At 36.7% G+C, this 19,365-nt stretch overlaps 1 protein-coding gene across 2 annotated transcripts in view; it reads right to left on the bottom strand.

Annotated features, from left to right (window-relative positions):
- The window catches only part of Polk (polymerase (DNA directed) kappa), a 52,439-nt gene that overhangs the window by 7,811 nt on the left and 25,263 nt on the right, over positions 1–19,365 (bottom strand). The window contains exons 4-11 of one of the 2 annotated variants that reach the window (XM_013025303.1): positions 15,713–15,865; positions 13,648–13,779; positions 10,368–10,521; positions 7,867–8,106; positions 6,641–6,765; positions 4,727–4,893; positions 1,914–1,946; positions 707–803 (exon numbers count right to left, since the gene is read on the bottom strand). In XM_013025303.1, the coding sequence (XP_012880757.1) occupies positions 707–803; positions 1,914–1,946; positions 4,727–4,893; positions 6,641–6,765; positions 7,867–8,106; positions 10,368–10,521; positions 13,648–13,779; positions 15,713–15,865 (1,101 nt within the window). The remainder of the gene's footprint in view (positions 1–706; positions 804–1,913; positions 1,947–4,726; positions 4,894–6,640; positions 6,766–7,866; positions 8,107–10,367; positions 10,522–13,647; positions 13,780–15,712; positions 15,866–19,365) is intronic. The other variant, XM_013025304.1, reaches the window with a different exon arrangement.

Genomic DNA, 19,365 nt, shown 5'->3' with positions numbered 1-19,365 from the left:
TGTGTGTGTGTGTGTGTGTGTGTGTGTGTGTGTGTGTGTGTGTGTGTGTGTGTGTACATAGCCCAGGCTGGCCTCAAACTCAATCAACCTACCTTAGCCTCCCTAGGGCTGTGAATACAGGTATGAGCCACCACATCCAGCTATAATAATAACTTTCAAATATTTTTATATTACCCTTTGTAATAATTCCAACTCTGTTTTGAGAGTGTAGGGAGGGAAGATATAAAACAGAAAGCTGAAAGTGTTCCAGGATTTTATTCTCACTGTGTTAAACAAGCTGGATTAGAGCCTTGAAACAAAATGCCCGCTCTAAAAGGTCACTGTCTACGTGAGAAAAATATTCAAGGATGAATTAATAACATGTGAATACAATTCTAGGCAAAGCCTTCCCTTTGCCCTTTTCTCTAATGCCAATATAAGTTTGCTTTAGTCCTTCATTCAAATGTTCTCCTGAGGTGGCACAAACTGCCTGTCACTCCCCTGGAGCCATTCCAGTTCCACAGGTTGCTCTCCCATAGCATGATCTCATTGGAGACTCAGATGTGGGTCAGATTGAATCTGTTTCTGATTGTTGGGGACAGGAATGTTCTGTTCCAACATTTACTAATTTGTATTCATCTTTAAGAAAAGTCTCAGATAACTGTTGTTTTACACTGGTATTTCATTATTAAAATTTAAGCTAAAACACCACATCAAAATAAAGTACCTTAAGTCCCTCTTTCTGGAGGTCTTGAGCAAGTTCAGTGCAAAGTTCTTGGCACAAGCTGTACTGTTCTTCTGCTTTGCTTACCTCACTGAATGTCCTAGAGAGACAAGAACAATGTTAGTGCATAGTAAACTACAACTCTGAATAGTTTGAGAATGATATACCTGTGGTCAGTTTTGGTGGCATAACATTGTTTCATTTTTTTGTAGCACAAAAAATTTCAGATGAAGATACATAATAAATTAAAACATTAATGGAAAACTATTTAGATGGTAAATAGATCAGCAAAGGCATACTTTTATGGCTCTTGCTCTCTCTACATTTTTTTTTCTGGTCCTTGGGCTTAAACTCAATGGTTCTTAAATGTCTCAAAGGAACTTTGCTGCTCTGAGGACAACTGAAGGACTTTTGAAAACTGACATATTCCCTCCAGATTTCTATTGAGATCACATCTGACTTCCACATAAGTCTATAAAAGTCCACTTATTTAGATTATCTTTATGTTCTCTATCACTGATATTTTATTCAGGTTGAGGATACTTTATCTGAAGTGCATACAAGGAAAAGATGGATTTATATTTTGGATTTTTTGAATTTTGGGATATTTGAAGGTACATAAGAAGATTTTGGAGAGGGAACCCAAGTCTGGCCATGAAACTCATTTGTATTTCATAAAGGCCTCACATCCATAGTCTAAAGGTACTTTCACACAGAATTTTGAGTGTGTGTTTTGACTACAACCTATCACAGTAGGTCAAGTGAGGAATTTTCTACTGTGGTAGCACGCTGGCCTCAATGATTTACACTTGGAGCATTTCAGACTTCAGATTTTTAGACTAGAGACGTTCAACTTGTATTCCAGGCTGCTGATCATTTGACTTATCTTTGAAGATTTCTAAGAAGAATTCTCATTGCTACTTCTTAAATTTCCTAAGTAAGACTTAATTGCACTTACAAATACAACTAGAAATAAAGATTTGCGATCCTAAGTGGCTTAGTATACACTGAATAGGAGCAAACCCAAAAACTTTAGTTAATTCCCCCCTCCCCCGAGATACAGCAATCAAGGATAATAAATCCTGTACTCCAGGAGTGTGAATTGATATCAATTATTTGTTGTGATTTATAATTTTTAAAATTTCAATAATACTTTACTAAAAATTAATTTTTGAAGCATGAATTCTAACTAATAAACAATAAAAATTACCTTTCAACGCTCATACTTTTCCTTTCTCCATCCCTAAAAATGAGAAAAAGTCATTATTTCTTTCTCAAAGAATAATTTTTTTATTATCCAAGAAAACTTAATATATAAGTTACTTTTTAGATATCTTCACTCGTTCATTTGTTTCGTTTTCTTCAGAGTCAGTTTCCCTACATAGTCCAGGCTGTCCTTGAACTTCCTATCCTCCTGCCTCAGGACCTCAAAAGTACTGAGATTATAGGTGTGCACCACTACACCTAGTCTAGATTACCTCAATTTTTAAATTAAAATTTATACATATGCTATGAAAACTATGAGTTTTTCCTTTTAATCTAATTCTAAAATTATAATAAAACATGTTATTATGATTATACATGTCATGGGTCAAATTGATATCTATTTGAAGAAAGGAAGTTTGAAAACAGGCAGATATTATAAACTGCTGCTATTAAAAGCTTAAATCCTTAATATATATAAAATCTAAACTATAACTTATAAAATACTTATAAAAACCAATAGGAGATAGTGGTATAAAGTTGTGGCTGTAATTGAATTTTAATTAAATTTATCTAGTTTGGGCTAAACTATCTAGCTATAAGCCTATTCGTTATTCTTTTATACTACTCTATGAAAGCTCTATCAGAGTTTGGTACACACCAACAGGATGTTGGGAACCCAAACTGACTAGATTGGAGCTGCTCTGACAGGAGTAATTGAAACCAAAATTGTGACATGATGTTTTATTATTTTTCCAAACATTTAGTGAACATATTAGGACTCAAACACTGTTCTAGAAATTGGTGAAAACAATAATGAGTAAAACAGATCAACCGTCTTTCCTTAAGAAACTTACATACCAATGGAAGGAAACAGATTAAACAAATATGGAAGTAAATATGGTGGTTTAGGAACATTGCCCAGCAGCTAAGGTATTTGCCTAGCATGCATGAAGTACTGAGTTCAATCCCTAGAACCACAAAAAAAAGGAAGACAGAGTTTGTTTGAAGGACAAAGTAATTACATTGAGGGGAACAGAAACCTAGTATTTCATATTATTAAAACCTACCAATAGACTTTATTTAAATATCTCACCTGCATATTTATAATTAGAGATTAAAATTGTATTGTTTTCAAGCACAGTGGTAAGCAAAAAAAAGGTACCAGATTTTGACTTTTTTCTTTCCATTTTATTCAAATACTTGATTATTTTTACTACTATAATATCTTTATCTTTCAGTCTATCTGTTTAAGATCAAAATCAGCACAACTGCTCATGCCTATAATCCCAGCTGCTCAGGAGGCAGATACATGGAGGACTATGGTTTGAGGTCAGTCTGGGCAAAAAAATTAGTGAGACTCATCTCAATCAATTACCATATACAGCCATGTACGGTGGCATGCATGCCCATGGCCTCAGTTTACATGAGAGGCACTGTACTCTGAAGCTGGCCCTAGGTAAAGCATGAAACTGACCTGAAAAAAATAACTAAAGTAAAAAAGGGCTGGAGCTGTGGTTCAAGTGGTAGAACTCTTGCCCCTTGAATTAAAACCCCAGAACCTAAATACATAAAATATATAAACAAATAAGTCAGTTAACTGTGGACCCAAAACAACAGGCACAATTTCTTTACTTTTGTAGTCCAGGCTGGCTTTGTCTCAGTCTCTTGAGAAATAGAATTATAGTCATGCACTAGTATAACCAACAAACCTTCCGATTTCTGTAAGATTTATCAGGCTTAATGGACAAAACAGCTATTTATAGGCATAGTGAGTGATTTTACTGGCTTTAGCTGAAGTAGAAGAATATAAAGGAAGTTGAGTGTGGTACTATACATCTGTAATCCTAGTACTCAGGAGGCATCCTGCTTCAGGAAGCAGGAAAATCACTTTAGAACTCAGACTGAGCTATGTAGTGAGACTGTCTCTATATGTATGTGTGTGAGAGAGAGAGAGCGAGAGAGTGAGAGAGTGAGAGAGAGGGGGGGAATTTTAAGGGCACAGCAACAGATTGATAGTAAAAAAAAATACCTAGGATTGATTTTTATAATTTCCATTTTTTTAATTCTCTTCATTTATTCCCAATCACTTCACCTTCTAGTTACAGTGAACTGCATTTTTGAAAGGTCAGATGAAGAAAGCTCAGAGCCCCATCTCCTCTTACATCTTTAGCTGTTCCATCTTCTCCTAGCCAGTCCTTTGGCAGGCTTCCTCAGGTCTCTGCCTCTGGATGGTGGCTACCAACACTTACAATCACCATGCCATTTTCTCCACCCTTCCTCCACTTTATTCATCTGTCTATTGGTTATTGCCTACCTCTCACATTTGTGTGTAAACTCTACAAGGACAGAAGTTGGTCTTATTCATTGTTGCCTCTAGTGTCTAGAATAGCACAGAACATTAAGAACTTGGTGCTGACTGAATCATCTGGAGAAGAAATGAATGGTACTTAGTTCTTCAAGTCTTTCATGGAAGCATTTAATCTTATTTAAAGGAACAATTATGGAATATAAGTCACTTTTCTTCCCTGAACAACCCAACTACCAGCATTCTTCTTATAGTCTGACCATAGAACAAAGTAGGGACAGAAAGCTAACTGTCCATCTACTGAACTGTTGAAACCATTAACTAGAAGGGGATAGATATTCTCCTTTTCTCCCATATCCCAACTGCAAGCTTTAATCCAAATATATATTCTGAATTACACTAATCTAAAAGAAGTTTAAAATATGTTGTCTTTACAATATCCATCTTAACGATTAAAACATTTCAGTAAACGCTAAAAAAAAGAAAAGCAACATGTCTGTATATACAGATACCTTGCCAGGTCTGTTGAACCTAGACCCAGTGAAATATGAAGGAAATAATGCCATGATGTTTCAGAGAAAAGGACAGAAAGTAATGCCCTCTGTTGGTAGAGCTCTGTGCAAGTAATAATTCCAAGGGCTTTTAACATTTTTTCGGTAACTTTTCCTATTCCAGAAACCTAGAAAAGAATCAATATTTATAATTAATAGAAATTAAAGTTAGAACTCAGATTTGTGTGTGTTTGTGTGTATGTGTGTGTTTGGTTTTAGGTTTGAACTTACAACTTTGCACATGCTAGGCAACTGCATCCCTGGCCAGAGGTTATAATCTTACAGTACTTTTGATAGTCAATAACATGACTATCTTGAAAGTAAGAAGCTGTTTTGGTAGTATTTTTTAAACTAGCATTTCATGGAATTTTTAAAAGCATTAAAAATGAGTTCAGTGGCTTAAACTTTGGAATGGTAGAAGAAATACACTAAATGGAACTTCTTACTATAAGAGTTATGATTTTAATATGCATGTAGACTTAAAAAACAGACTTGGGGCTGGGAAGGTGGCTCAGTGGTAGAGTACTTGCCTTGCATGCCCGAGGCCCTGGGTTTGATTCCTTAGCACCACATAAGCAAAAAGAAAAAAGCCGGAAGTGGTGCTGTGGCTCAAGTGGAAGAGCCCTAGCCTTGAGCTGAAGAGCTGAGGGACAACGCCCAGGCCCAGAGTTCAAGCCCCACGACCAGACCCCCCTCCCCCACAAAAAACAGACTTTTTAGAACATTGAAAAATACTTTATTCAAATTCATTCTTATACAATAAGAAAGCAAGCTCTAGAACATCATATTGCATATAGTATGGTTAAAAAGGAGATCTATAGGGCTGGGAAGGTGGCTCAGTGGTAAAGTGCTTGCCTTGCATGCATGAGGCCCTGGGTTCGATTCCTCAGCACCACATAAGCAGAAAAAAAAAGCCGGAAGTGGCGCTGTGGCTCAAGTGGTAGAGCACTAGCCTTGAGGTAATAAGCTGAGGGACAGCACCCAGGCCCAGAGATCAGGCCCACGACCGGACCCCCACCCCCCCCAAAAAAGGAGATCTATATATGCTATATGTGAAGATACATATGGTCTAAAGAATAATAAAATATATTTGAAAAAATAACATTCTCATTTTAAAGATGGTAGTTTTGTTAACAAAAATTCTAGATGTCTAATAATCATTTCTATTAATTTGGTAGTAAAAAAATGTGGAGTTAAAAATGATGATAGTGGGCTGGGAAAGTGGCTCAGTGGTAGAATGCTTGCCTTGCATGATGAGGCCCTGGGTTCGATTCCTCAGCAGCACATAAGCAGAAAAAGCTGGAAGTGGCACTGTGGCTCAAGTGGTAGAGCGCTAGCCTTGAGCTGAAGAGCCAAGGGACAGAGCCCAGGCCCAGAGTTCAGGCCCCACGACCAACAAAAAAAAAGAGATGATAGTATTTATCATTAAGAAAATTCCTTCAGTGCCAAGCACTGGTGGCTCACAATACTTAGGAGGATCTCGGTTAAAAGCCATCTCAGGCAAGAAAGTCCTATCTATGTTCAATTAACTACCAAAAAGATGAAAATGGAGCTGTGACTCAAGTGACAGAGCACTGGCCTTGAGCAAAAAAGCTTAGGGACAGCACCCAAGCTTTGAGTTCAAGCTCCAAGAACAGCGCGCGCGCACACACACACACTTCCTTCAAACATTCATTTCATTTTTCTTCTTGGCAGGAACTTAAAAATCTATCATTTATTATTTTTTTTGAAACTAAGCTCCTAAACTTTACTTTTAGGGTTTAGCAGAAACTTTTCTCCAAGTCTACATTCAACAAAGACCAAACTCAGCCTATATAGTGTGTCATCAGAAATCAGAGTATATGTATGGATAATAAATTTTATATTCAATCTCACCTTCCTAATAGGTAAGTCCTTGATGAAGTCCATCACTGCTTGCCTGGTGGGGAGAATCTGGTATTGTCCATTTGGCTTATTCTTATCACTGCACACTTTTGCTAACATTGTATTAGGGGCAATGCCTTAAAAGAAGAACACTCAAATGACTTCAAGTTGTGATTATGTACAGTTTATAATTCTGAAATGACCAAAATCTACCAATAATGATAAATCCAAGTAACTTAAAATGGTATAGAATGCTACCTCAAAAATCAGATCTGATTACTGTCTATTTCCCCAAGGCTTGCTATGGTCCTGGGGAAAGGAAATGTATTAGTACCTGTGGCACTATTTGATGATTATCTAATTCTTCATGATTTTTTTTAACTAAGAGTAATTTCTAAGTAAGTAGTACTGTTACCAGATTACTTAAGACCTTCAGTAGGGGCTGGGAAGGAGGCTCAGTGGTAGAGTGCTTGCCTTGCATACATGAGGCCCTGGGTTCGATTCCTCAGCACCACATAAGCAGAAAAAAACCCGGAAGTGGCGCTGTGGCTCAAGTGGTAGAGCACTAGCCTTGAGCTGAAGAGCTGAGGGACAGCACCCAGGCCCAGAGTTCAGGCCCACGATCGGACCCCCCCCCCAAAAAAAAAAAAAGACCTTCAGTAGGAATACTGGGTTGTTTCATAGTGGCTCCATATTTACTTCTCAGAAAGGCTTAGAATATAATTTAGAATTAATGTTTTACTCTTTGAAAGTTGTTTTGTTTTTTTGTTTTGGTAAATTTTCCACATAAGGAAAAGAAAGAAAAGGTTCTAAGCCAGGCGCTGGTGGCTCACACCTGTAATCTTAGCTATTCAGGAGGCTGAGATCTAAGGATTGAGGTTCAAAGCCAGCCCAGGCAGGAAAGTCCATGTGACTCTTATCTCCAATAAATCATCAGAAAACCAGAAGTGGCTCAAGTGGTAGAGTGCTCGCCTTGAGATGAAGAGCTCAGGGACAGTGCCCAAGCTCAGCGTTCAACCCCCATGACCAACCAAAAAAAAGAAAAAAGAAAGAAAGAAAGAAAAGGTTCTAAGTTGAAGTATACTTAAAGTAATAACCAAAATCTTTAAATCTTTTTTGTTACAAGCAAATTACTCCTTTTCAGAAAGGTGTTTTCAATGACTATGAGTTTTAGTAAATAAGGCAATTTAGAATAGATGTATTATAACCACAATGGCCATTAGTATCCTTTTAAATACCTGCACTGGCGGTCAGTGTTGTTTTTTGCTCAATTCTGAAACGAATTTCCTTTACCACTTCCTCAGCTGATGTTCCAAAAACAATGGAATCTTGGAGAGTTTGAGGATTGTTTTGTTCTTCAAAGTTCACTTGGAAAGGATTTCCTGGGGGCTGCAGATCAGGAGGGCTATCTTCAAAAAGTAGTGGAGAACTGGGCCATTCATGCTCACAAACATTATTAACTTCCTTTCCAGGTTTATCTGAATTACAAATAGGAATCTTAACTCATCTTTAAATTAAGGAGTTCTTACTTCATAAATGAGGTTTCTCCTGATTCTTTTTTTTTCTTTTCTCCATTGTTTCATAAGATAACAAAGCACAATTAGTTTGTTTTGTTCCTGGAGACTAAGATCAGAAATGCCATCATATATATTTTGTAACTATTTAATAAATGAATCAATGTCCAGGCTTTTAAAAAAGAATATCCATTTTTATAGGATATATTTTAAAAAATATCACATATGAAACTCATTAACTTTTGAAACTCGTTACATTTTTCTTTAAAAAAAAAAAAGCAAATAGGGTCGGGAAGGTGGCACAGTGGTAGGGTGCTTGCCTTGCATGCATGAGGCCCTGGGTTCGACTCCTCAGCACCACATAAGCAGACAAAAGCTGGAAGTGGTGCTGTGGCTCAAGTGGTAGGGTGCTAGCTTGCGTGGGAGAGCAGAGGGACAGAGCTCAGGCCCAGAGTTCAGGCCCCAAGACCAGCAAAAAAATAAATAAATAAAATAGTGGGCTGGGAAGGTGGCTCAGTGGTAGAGCGCTTGCCTTGCATGCCTGAGGCCCTCGGTTCAATTCCTCAGCACCACATAAGCAAAAAGAAAAAAGCCAGAAGTGGCGCTGTGGCTCAAGTGGTAGAGCACTAGCCTTGAGCTGAAGAGCTGAGGGGCAGGGCCCAGGCCCAGAGTTCAGGCCCCACGACCAAACCCCCCTCCCCCCAACCCTCCCCCAAAAAAAGCAAATAGAAATAGTTTTTCTTTTATTCTCCTCCAAGAAGAAAACGCCTCTTAAGTTAGAATTTAGAAATGAAGCAAAAAGGCATTAAACAATACAGTGTACCTGAAATATGAGTTTTGTTTTGTTTTAGTTTTTCTTCATTTTAGGAATACTTTCAAATGCTAAAATATTCTTAATTTTCTTTATTCGAGATTCACTTTGACTTTCTTGTTTATAAAGTATCATATCAACACAGAATAAAAACATTTATCTTAATCCCAATGAAAAAATTTTAAATCTAGAATAAAAGGAATCATAACAGAAGGCGTTTAGAAGTTACTTTGACATAATCATTTAATGATTTTCCTTCTCTCCTGTAAAAACTAATGAACCGCTAAAGTGACATTTTTAAGCAAAGTGACATGCCAAGTCCCCAAATGATAAAATTATACCAAGAAAGGAGTCCTTTGTGTCCAGAAATGGTTGTTTAATGACCTTTCCCTTAGGGCTTAACATAAGGAAATGGAGTTGTTATTTATTGTCTATATTAAACTTTCTAAATGATGTGATTCCCACAGAATGTAAGAAACCTATAATTTTATGCCATGTATAAAGTTTTTGCTTCAAGGGTTTCCCGTTACTGTAGGGCTCCTCTGATGCAGTCAATGAGTCATGCATATAACATGTGGTTGTGGTTTGTGAGTAAAACCCATATCACACCTTTTCATTTGGGATTCAGGGCAGTTCAGACATTTGAAGTAGTCGTGTTTTTGGCAAAGAGTTGGGAACAGTATGTGTGGCATTTCTTGGCATTGCACTGGATAACAATGGGACTATGTGAAAAACCTATGGAGTCATGAAACTTTTGTTTCATTATATATAAAGCTGTAATAAGATCTAAAGGAAAGGAAAGAAAGAGAGAAGTCACTAAGTTTGGCAAGGGTGAAACAGATGTAATTGCTGTTTTGGAACCAGATAATGGAAAACTTTAGAAATGAAGAAAAAAAAAGTCACTGAATGCTTTGATCTGTTTGAAGCTAATCTTTTTAAAAAATATCTAATTTCTATCAGTAACAAAAAAGTCACCTTAAACAGATAACTTCCTTAGCTTCAATGTAATCTGAACCCTTTGATAGTTAGATCTTAAGAAAACAACTTCTGTGATACTTTGTTTAGAAACTCTGAAGACTCAAAGTCCTGAGATTTATTAACAAGCTGATTCAATGTAAAAATGGTCTCGTATACATTTAACTAAAAAACTGGTATATTTAAAATTTATTATTCATTTTTATAAAGATATATCTAATCCCTCCATCTGTGCACAGTAATAAGTTAACTAGATCATCATCTTAAAAGGTCTTGTTTGTTTTGGTTTGCTAATTCTAACTGTATTTTTTTTTTTGGTCCTGGGGCTTGAACTCTGGGCATGGGTGCTATCCCTCAGCTCTTCAGCTCAAGGTGAGCCCTTTACCTCTTGAGCTACAGCGACACTTCCTTGGTTTGCTAATTCTAATAATTTTCTTACCATTTTCTACCAAGTTTCCCATTTTGAGAAAATATCTTCTTTTGTCCTCAGGCCAGTTTTGTCTTTCCTGTAAGTGCTTTGTTATATTCAAGTACGCTTCATCAAGACTCATGGCCATAAAATTAGGATCATATTCAGCAAGTATTTCCTTAACCTTCAAAAAGAACAAAAAAAGCCTTAAAGTTTGCTGCCACAGCAAAACTTCCTGTCATTTATAGCTGATGGGAAGCTTTAATATTCTTACTTTGCAACTACAAGAATGATTCTGCAATCAATAACTCTTGGACTTAAGGAATAAATAATTTACTACCAGTGCATATTCATCAAATTTTCTTTTGTATTAAAATAGATCTAAAGCAAAAGACTATGAAATAGATTCATCTGCTGCAATCTCTATTTAGTTACCTATATCAAGAAACAGTAAGTGATTCAAATAAATCTCAGATAAAATAATTCTGAGGCAATGAAAAAAATAGTGAAGGATTAATGCAACTAGTCAGAAGGAAAAATGGACATGATAGGATTCTATTCCTTCTCATTTTTTATGATGATTCTTGTTCATTTTAAAAAGAAATAATTAGGGGCTGGGAATGTGGCTTAGTGGTAGAGTGCTTGCCTAGCAGACATGAAGCCCTGGGTTCAAGTCCTCAGTATCACATACACAGAAAAAGCCAGAAGTGGTGCTGTGGCTAGAGTGGTAGAGTGCTAGCCTTGAGCTTCAAAAAAGCTCAGGGACAGTGCCCAGGCCCTGAGTTCAAGCCCCAGGACTGATACACACACACACACACACACACACACACAAATGACTGAAAAGGCAATAATTGTAAGCATTAGGTTGCTTTAGAAAATAGTTATTTCCAATTAATTATAATATACACATAAAAGTCCACTTAATACATATAGATACACACAGGAAAATGATGTTCTATTTATTGCAATCTGGATTGGAAAAAAAACAGACACAAATCTGAGTATAATTACATGATGGAGAATTCTCTGGAGTTGCACTGTGGATTAAAAGATACATGTGGGGATTAGAAGTGTAGTTGAGAAAGTACGAAAGTGGCTTTTTGTGTGTGTGACAGTACTGGTTCATGAACTCAGGGTCTGTGTACTCTAGTTTGATTTTCTTGCTCATAGTTAGTGCTTTACCACTTGAGCCAGGCCTCCAGCTAAGCTTTTTACTAGTTAACTGAAGAGAGAGTCTCCAGGATATTTTTTTTTGACCTGGCTAGCTTCAAACCTTGATCCTGTGTCACATCTTAGCCCCTGAGCAGCTAGGATTATAGGTATGAACCACTGGTACCCAGCCAGAAATGCCTTTTATATAAGGAGTTTCAGTACATAAAACTAAGAATGTTTTTACATCTGTTTGTTCAAATCACTAAAGTATTAGATGCAATAAGGAGAAATGGTTGGCAAACTAATACATATATTAGAAAATGTATTTCCTGAATTATGTTATACTTCAAATAGCATTTAAAATCTTGCTATATCTAAGAAAACCTCTAGAAAATATAATTTCTGAATTTTACTTCATCTAGAATTTAAAGCTATCTACTGTATGAGAGAACCTTTGGATTTATAAAAAGAAAGTATTTTAGCTTAACAAAATTACAGATAGCTGAGTCATGGGAAATTTTAGAAAATGATGATATAAAACTTGGCATAGTTTTTTTACTCAGAGGGTACCTAAAATAGCTTTGTTCTTATAGAAGAAACCATTTCTACAATATACCCAAATAGAATCTTTCTAGTGAAAATGGAACTCTGGAAAGTCTATAGTTGGCAGCCAACTAAGATTGTGAATGAGAAATGGTCCCTAGAGACACTGTTGAGTACTTACTTCCTCTACATGGGACATGAGTATAAGAACTAAAATAGACATGCTTCAGTAAAAGTCAAGTATGTAAAACTCTAAGAACAGCTAAGGTTACTCTAGTATTTTGACAAGACAAAAATAGATCTTCCTCAAGCTTCCTAAATGCCAGAAGTATTAATTTATAGTTACAGAATTATCGATAGTTCATTTACATATAACAAGTTATTTGCTATCTGTAAATTAGTGAGCTAGATCTTGCTCAAATATGGAAAGTTTTCCAACTTAACCAGAATAAAGAGAATTCAAATACTGTCACAAATTTGACTGAGTTTCAGTAGGTCTTACAAAGTCTTTATAGGATTTTTTTTTACTACTAAACACTTATATTTATGAATAGCATTTTATTTTTTTAAGTTAGGACCACCAAATGTGAACATGCTCTCTCACTACACACACCAAAAACAAATAAAGAAAGAAAGAAGATGCAACAAAGTACTTGATGTGATAAAAGACTGTTTTTCAAATAATAAAATTGTTTTTAAATGTTGGGGTATAATATCTAGGGGGAAATTAGGTGAGATACAAATAACCTAAGCAAATGTAAAGATCACTTGCATGGCTAATGATATCATGGGGTAGGCCATAGCTTCTTAAGTGTTTATACTTAGATCATAGTGTTTAACATATTGTGTTTAGCAGTTTGAAAGTGATATAGACATATGTAAAACTAAAATCTTAATTCAAGAAGAAAGTTCTATTTTTGCATTATAGGGTGGTTGTTATTAAAAAGAGAAAGTGGTAGTTTTACTTGAGACCATTGGAGTTCTAGTAGATAACCGTATCAGAGATCCTTTCCAGAGTAATGGGTTATTCCCTTTTCTTTTTGATTATCAGTTTCTTAGATATTAAATTCTCAAGCATCTTCGAAAGATTATATAGCACTGAGTGAATTGTGTCATTGTTTAAAAAATGATAGTCAGGCATGGTTATGCACATCTGTAATTCTACTAACTAAGAGATGGAAGGAGGATTGTAAGTTCAATGCCAGCCTAGGCTATGTTGTCAGAAAAAAAAAACAAAACACTCATAAAAATTTACTCAGAATACAATGAGTGGTAGATTCTATAAATTATAAAAATAGGTAGTTCTAGAAGAAAATTTGTTTTACACATTAAGAAAAAATAGCTAAAGTGAGCTTTTTGCTATTTAGTTTGGAAAAATGGGTTTTCTAGATACATGGAAAATACTTAGAAAGGCAGAGAACTGGGAAACAGAATAGTGCATTCTGGGTATTATGAAGAGCTTGTTATTCAATATAAGTGCAAAGAAGTGGATGAGAGTGAGTGTGAAGGGATGTGCTAAGACTAGTTAGATCCTGCTGCTCTAAAGCCTTTGGTATTACTTCTACGTAACAGGAAACTAGTAAACAGCTATAGTAGAGGTGATACATCAACTTACCTCTTTACTCACAGCTTTGTATTTGTCAAAGTTTGGGGGTACTATAATAAGTTGTGGGCAGAGTCTCTTAGCAATAAATCCTGGCATAGCTGCACGAACACCAAACCTCCTTGCATGGTAATTTGAAGTAGACTGAAAGAAAATGGACCACATTGGGAAAAACAAACAAACCTAAATGGACATATTGATCAATGCATTCAACCAGAAACACATTACTAATGTACATTTTTCAATTCAAGGGCATTCTTTTATAGGGCATTGTCTAAACCACATTTTGACTTTACCTTGTCATGGTTTTATGATGCCATGACCCTGTCTCACTACTGTCTCTATATTTACAATGTGATAGCAAGTATTAAGTAAGTCTATGCTAATAAACTCTTTTCTAAGATAGGCACGATACCAGGCATTAAGTAAGTCTGTGTCAATAAAATATTCTTTAAGATGGGCATGATAGCCTTGAGTGAAGATTGGAAGGTTTGAACAAAAGCAGAGATTATTAGTTTTGGGGAAAACTAATGATATTCTAAATATACTAGTAAAATATGTTATACTATAATCAAAATTTTAAAACCTTTGCTGTCAAAGTCCAGAAAGTAAATGATCACTTTAGGCTTTGCAGATTATATGGTTTTAGTTGTGATTAGTTCTACTCTGTTCTTTTATTGTGATAGTAATAATACTAACTCTGTCCCAGTAAATTTTATTTACAAAAATAAAGGTGTCAGATCAGATGTAATTCTGACTTATGCCTGTAATTCCAGTTACTCAGAGGGCTGAGATCTGAGGATTAAGGTTGGAAGCCAGCCAAGAGAGAGCAAGTCAAAAGTTGGGTGCAGAGGTGTGGTTCAAGAAGTATAGCACCAGCCTTCAGTGAAACATTTAAAAGATAGCGCCATGCTCTGCGTTTAACCCCTAGTCCCAGCACTGTCCCACCCCCCAATAAAAAAAGGTGACAGGACAGACTTACCCTAAAAGCTACTGTTCGAAATGATCTGGTTTAGAATTCTTTTCTTGGAGGTATTGGTGTTTAACTCAGTGCCTCATGTTTTGCCCCTTTATTACACTCGTTATTTTGAGATAGTTCACTTTTTGCATAGGCCTCTGCCTGGACTACAATCCTCTTATTTAACACTTTGCACCATAGCCAAAATTACAGGTACATGTGTGTCCAGCTATTGGATGAGAAAAGGTCTTGTGAACTTTTTGCTTGGGTTGGCCTTGTATTATAATCTTCTTAATCTCAGCCTCTTGAACAGCTAGGATTACAGCTACCACACTTGGCTACAATATTTTTCTTTCTTTTTCAATTATCTTTTTGTTGTTGTTGTTGTTATTGGTTGTGAGGCTTGAACTCTGGGCCTGGGTGCTGTCCCTAAGCTCTTCAGCTCAAGGCAAATGACTCTGGGTGTTGGTGGCTCACACCTGTAATCCTAGCTACTAAGGAGGCTGAGATCTGAGGATCATGATTCAAAGCTAGCCTGGGCAGGAAGTCCATGAGACCGTTATCTCCAATAAACCACCAGAAAATAGTAAGGGGTGCTGTGGCTCAAGTGATAGAGTGCTAGCCTTGAGCTGAAATGCTGAGGGACAGCGTCCAGGTCTAGAGTTCAAGCCCCATGACTGACCAAAAAAAAAAAAAAAGTCTCATGGATTTTCCTGCCTGGGCTGGTTTTGAACCTTGATCCTCAGATCTTAGCCTCCTGAGTAGCTAGGATTACAGGTGTAAGCCACTGGAGCCCAGCTTTCTTCAATTATCTTTATCTAGAATACTTTAGAAAAATATGATATGCAAGGGAAGGATATAATGTCACTCTACCATCCTACTAGATTTGTGACTGGGAAGGTTATGGTCTCTCTGAGTCTGCTATTATTTTAGTCAAAAGAAAATAAATACAGGTGCCTTAAGGTATGTTGAGAGATTTAAATACTGAGTATAGATAAGGCATTTAAAAAATAGTCACCAAACTTAGACCTTAATAAAGACTTCTTTCTTCATGAACCAATAAGCTTACTTGAATATGTTAGGAAATACCCTTTTTGTCTTTTATCTTGACCTACTTACCAACATACTCAGTGATCCTACAGCAATCGGTTTATCCTTCAATTCTGGATTATCCCTCATTTCTACAGCTGCATAGAAAGCATCCATGTCAATATGCACAATGGTATTGTTTAGATTCCGGCTCTGTTCCAACTCCAGTGCAAATCTGTCAACCTTAAACAAAAAAGAAGTAACAGTTTTAGACCATGTAATATTGAAAAAGCATAATAATTTTAAATTATAAGGTATCTATTTGTCTGTCTCTGTCCATCTCTGTCCATCCATCCATCCACTTGACCTATGGGTGCATATTCATTGTTGTTTTTGGGTACATCTGGTCATATAATGTATTGATGTTTATTAAGGCTGATTGCTTTTATTCTCACAAATGGTCATTTTCAAATATCTTTTCCTGATAACTCTCCATATGCCCAGGAAGATCATAAGCATTTTTGTTTTTGTCAACAAGGTAATTGAATGAATGAATGAACTATCACAACTGCTAATATGAACTGATTCTACTACTTTATAATTATGGAGAACTTACTATAACTGCACGTTTCAATTTAGGTAAAATAACTCCCATTTGAAATAGTAACAAATGAAATGTACAACAAAAGGTTACACCTGTTTGGCAAATGATGGATGCTATGGGAATAGTAATACATACAACTAAACATGTAGAAACATCTTAGCCTATACAAATACAAATTGAAAACATACACTATAATTTACTTCTTATAAACTTTAATATGTGTCAAATATAACAATGAAGAATTTAATCTTCAAACAATTTTTGTCTCTAAAGAGAGAAACAATGGGATTGAAAAGAAATGAAATTGAGTAGAAATAATCAAAGGTGGTAAGAAAGGGGTTTATGTAGCAGATACATTCCCAACTGTTGCTTTCTGTAGGCTTTTCCTGTAATGCTATGAATTCACTTTCCCAGCTTACCCACAGATGAGGATGTCATGTGACAGTTTTTCTTTTCTTTTTTTTTTTATTGGTCATGGGGCTTGAACTCTGGGCCTGGGCACTGTCCCTGAGCTCTTCAGCTCAAGGCGAGCTTACTACCACTTGAGCCATAGCACCGCCGGCTTTTTCTGTGTATGTGGTCCTGAGGAAACGAACCCAGGGCCTCATGCATGCGAGGCAAGCACTCTACCACTGAGCCACCTTCCTAGTCCCCATGTGACAGTTTTAATCTCTGTAACATATTACAAATGGGGAGACTAGGAAAGTAAAATCACAAGTGTTAACTGAACTGAAGAACATGAGGAGCTTGACACAGTGCAAGTTTAATCAATGCAATCACTACTAAAAGGATCAGTGGATAGCTGCATTAACAAAACAATAAAAAAAGAGTAAACAGCCTCAAATAAGCAAAGGGGGTGATGCTAGAATGAAACAATTACTATCATGTGGAGATCCTTAGAACAATTCCTTCAAAGATACACAGGCACAGGGTATGATGTGGCTTTTCCCTCATGCTGGACTTTAACCCTGCCTCTACTCTACAGTGTTTTCTTCATGGCTTTCCTTCTCAGCATTACTGTGACATCAGCTGTAGGCAAAAACTGCATTCTCTCTTAGAATTATATCATATTTGTCTGCAACAGCCATACTGAGATGTTCGAGGACCTGACCTGTTTAGTCTGCAACTAACTGAAGGACCCCCAGGTGCCTTCCTGAGGCTGGAACACCTTTTCTAGCTCTGTCACAGACCTTGAGGTAACTTTTGTAACTTAACTGGTCTCTGTCCTCTGTGCTGTAGAATGTAATGTTCTCTTACTTGTTCTCTTGCTCTTCCCAAGGCCCTTTCTGTATTAGACAGTAAATTGTGAGTTCCTTTGGGAGAAACATTATATCTACCTTAAAATCTTAGCCAGGTGCCAGGAGCTCACACTTGTAATCCTAGCTACTCAGGAAGCTGAGATCTGAGGATCTTGGTTCACAGCCAGCCCAGGCAGAAAACCAGAAGTGAAGCTATGGCTCAAAGTGGTAGAGCACTAGCCTTGAGCTGAAGAGCTCAGGGACAGTGCCTAGGTCCAGAGTTCAAGCCCTACAACCACTGCCACCACCACCACCAACAACAAAAATCTTTCTCCACAAGAGAGGTAAAAGGGGAGATGGAAATTATACTAATGCATTAACTGGTAAAAAAAAAAGAGCAGTATTAGAAAATTTTTGGATAAGACTAGCTTCTTACCATGAATCCCTGTCCTTAGTAAGTGGAACTTTTCAATTTACTCAAATTATTCTGATTTAAAAGTTTCTTCTGGGGGGGTCTGAAGACCACCCTATGTGGGGGTCTGCGCCTGGGCAGGGGTGGGCCTCACCACTCACCAGCACTCTCCAGGATGCTCCTCCCAAGAAAGTTTCTTCTAGTGCTTCTATTCAGGGAATTATGAACACATTAAAGAGACTAATAAAAGCAAGAAGAGACTAAAAGCTCATCTATAGTAATCAAAAAATATGCCTAATACATGCCTAATAATAACAAGGGAGTGGCATCTGGAATATTTTGAGCTGGAGTCATTTGGAGAAAAAAAGATAATAGAAAGCAACCCAAATGGGAAAACAATTGTCCTTCGACTCATATATCACTGTTCTGACAGTCTCCAGCAATCTATTCTTCCTCCTGCTTGTTGCAAGTGTACAGTTGCCAAAAGGAAAACTCCCCACTGCATGACTCATACATTCCACTTTCCTTTACTATCTGTCATTAGTTACCCTTGTCTGAACCCTTCTCTTTCTACATATACGAGATGCACACCATCAGTGCCTTTTCAACTTTCTTCCCCTAAAGTCTTCATTCACTTTTCTTTTCTTCCAGGCTCTCTCAAAAGAATTTCCAGCTCCAATCTAAGAAGGTAACATGGACCTTGTTCCTTCTGCTACTGTGGAGATCTGGTGTGTACTATGGGAGTTAAAAATAATAGCTTTGGTTTGGGTTTCAGGGCTGCTCATTATTTCCATGGCAGTGGGTAACTTAGCATTACTTTTCTTATTTGTACAACCAGACTAACTAACCTCAAAAACGTTGTTGAAGGAATTGAAAGAGATACTAATGTAATACACTTAACGAGGGATAAGGGCTAGCTGATGTACCGTTAATTTTTAAAGCAGGTGCAAAAATTATTGAGTTTATATATCATCTAAAATGGTAAGTGCTTTCTATGTTAACTCATTTGCTGCTCAGAATAATTCCAAGATTATTATTTCTACTTAATAAAACTCTGAGTCAGACACCTAGTAAATGATAGAGCTAGACTAAAAAGCCTATGTTCTTTCTCTTATTTTATGATGCCTCTCCAAAAAATATACATCTATATATCTATAATCCATAAATATATAGATACATAGATATATATTTGGTGCTGGTACTGTGGCTTGAACTCAGGGCCTGGGCAATGTCCCTGAGGTTTATTTGCTCAAGGCTAGTGCTCTAACACTTGAGCCACATCTCTTTTTTCAGCTTTTTGATGGTTAATTGGAGATGAGAGTCTCATGGGCTGCCTGGGCTGGCTTTGAATCTCAATTCTCTTATCTCAGCCCCCTGAGTAGTTAATATTACAGGTGTGAGTCACTAGTGCCTAGCCTGAAATAAATTTTTAAGTCTTTAGCAATGAAACAAATCGAACAAAATTCTAATGATATATCTTAAATCCATA

Source organism: Dipodomys ordii, unplaced genomic scaffold, assembly GCF_000151885.1.
Source record: "Dipodomys ordii isolate 6190 unplaced genomic scaffold, Dord_2.0 Scaffold83, whole genome shotgun sequence".
Lineage (NCBI taxonomy): Eukaryota > Metazoa > Chordata > Mammalia > Rodentia > Heteromyidae > Dipodomys > Dipodomys ordii.
Note: the sequence above shows the minus strand (reverse complement) of the source record. Positions and strands in the feature narration are given on the sequence as shown.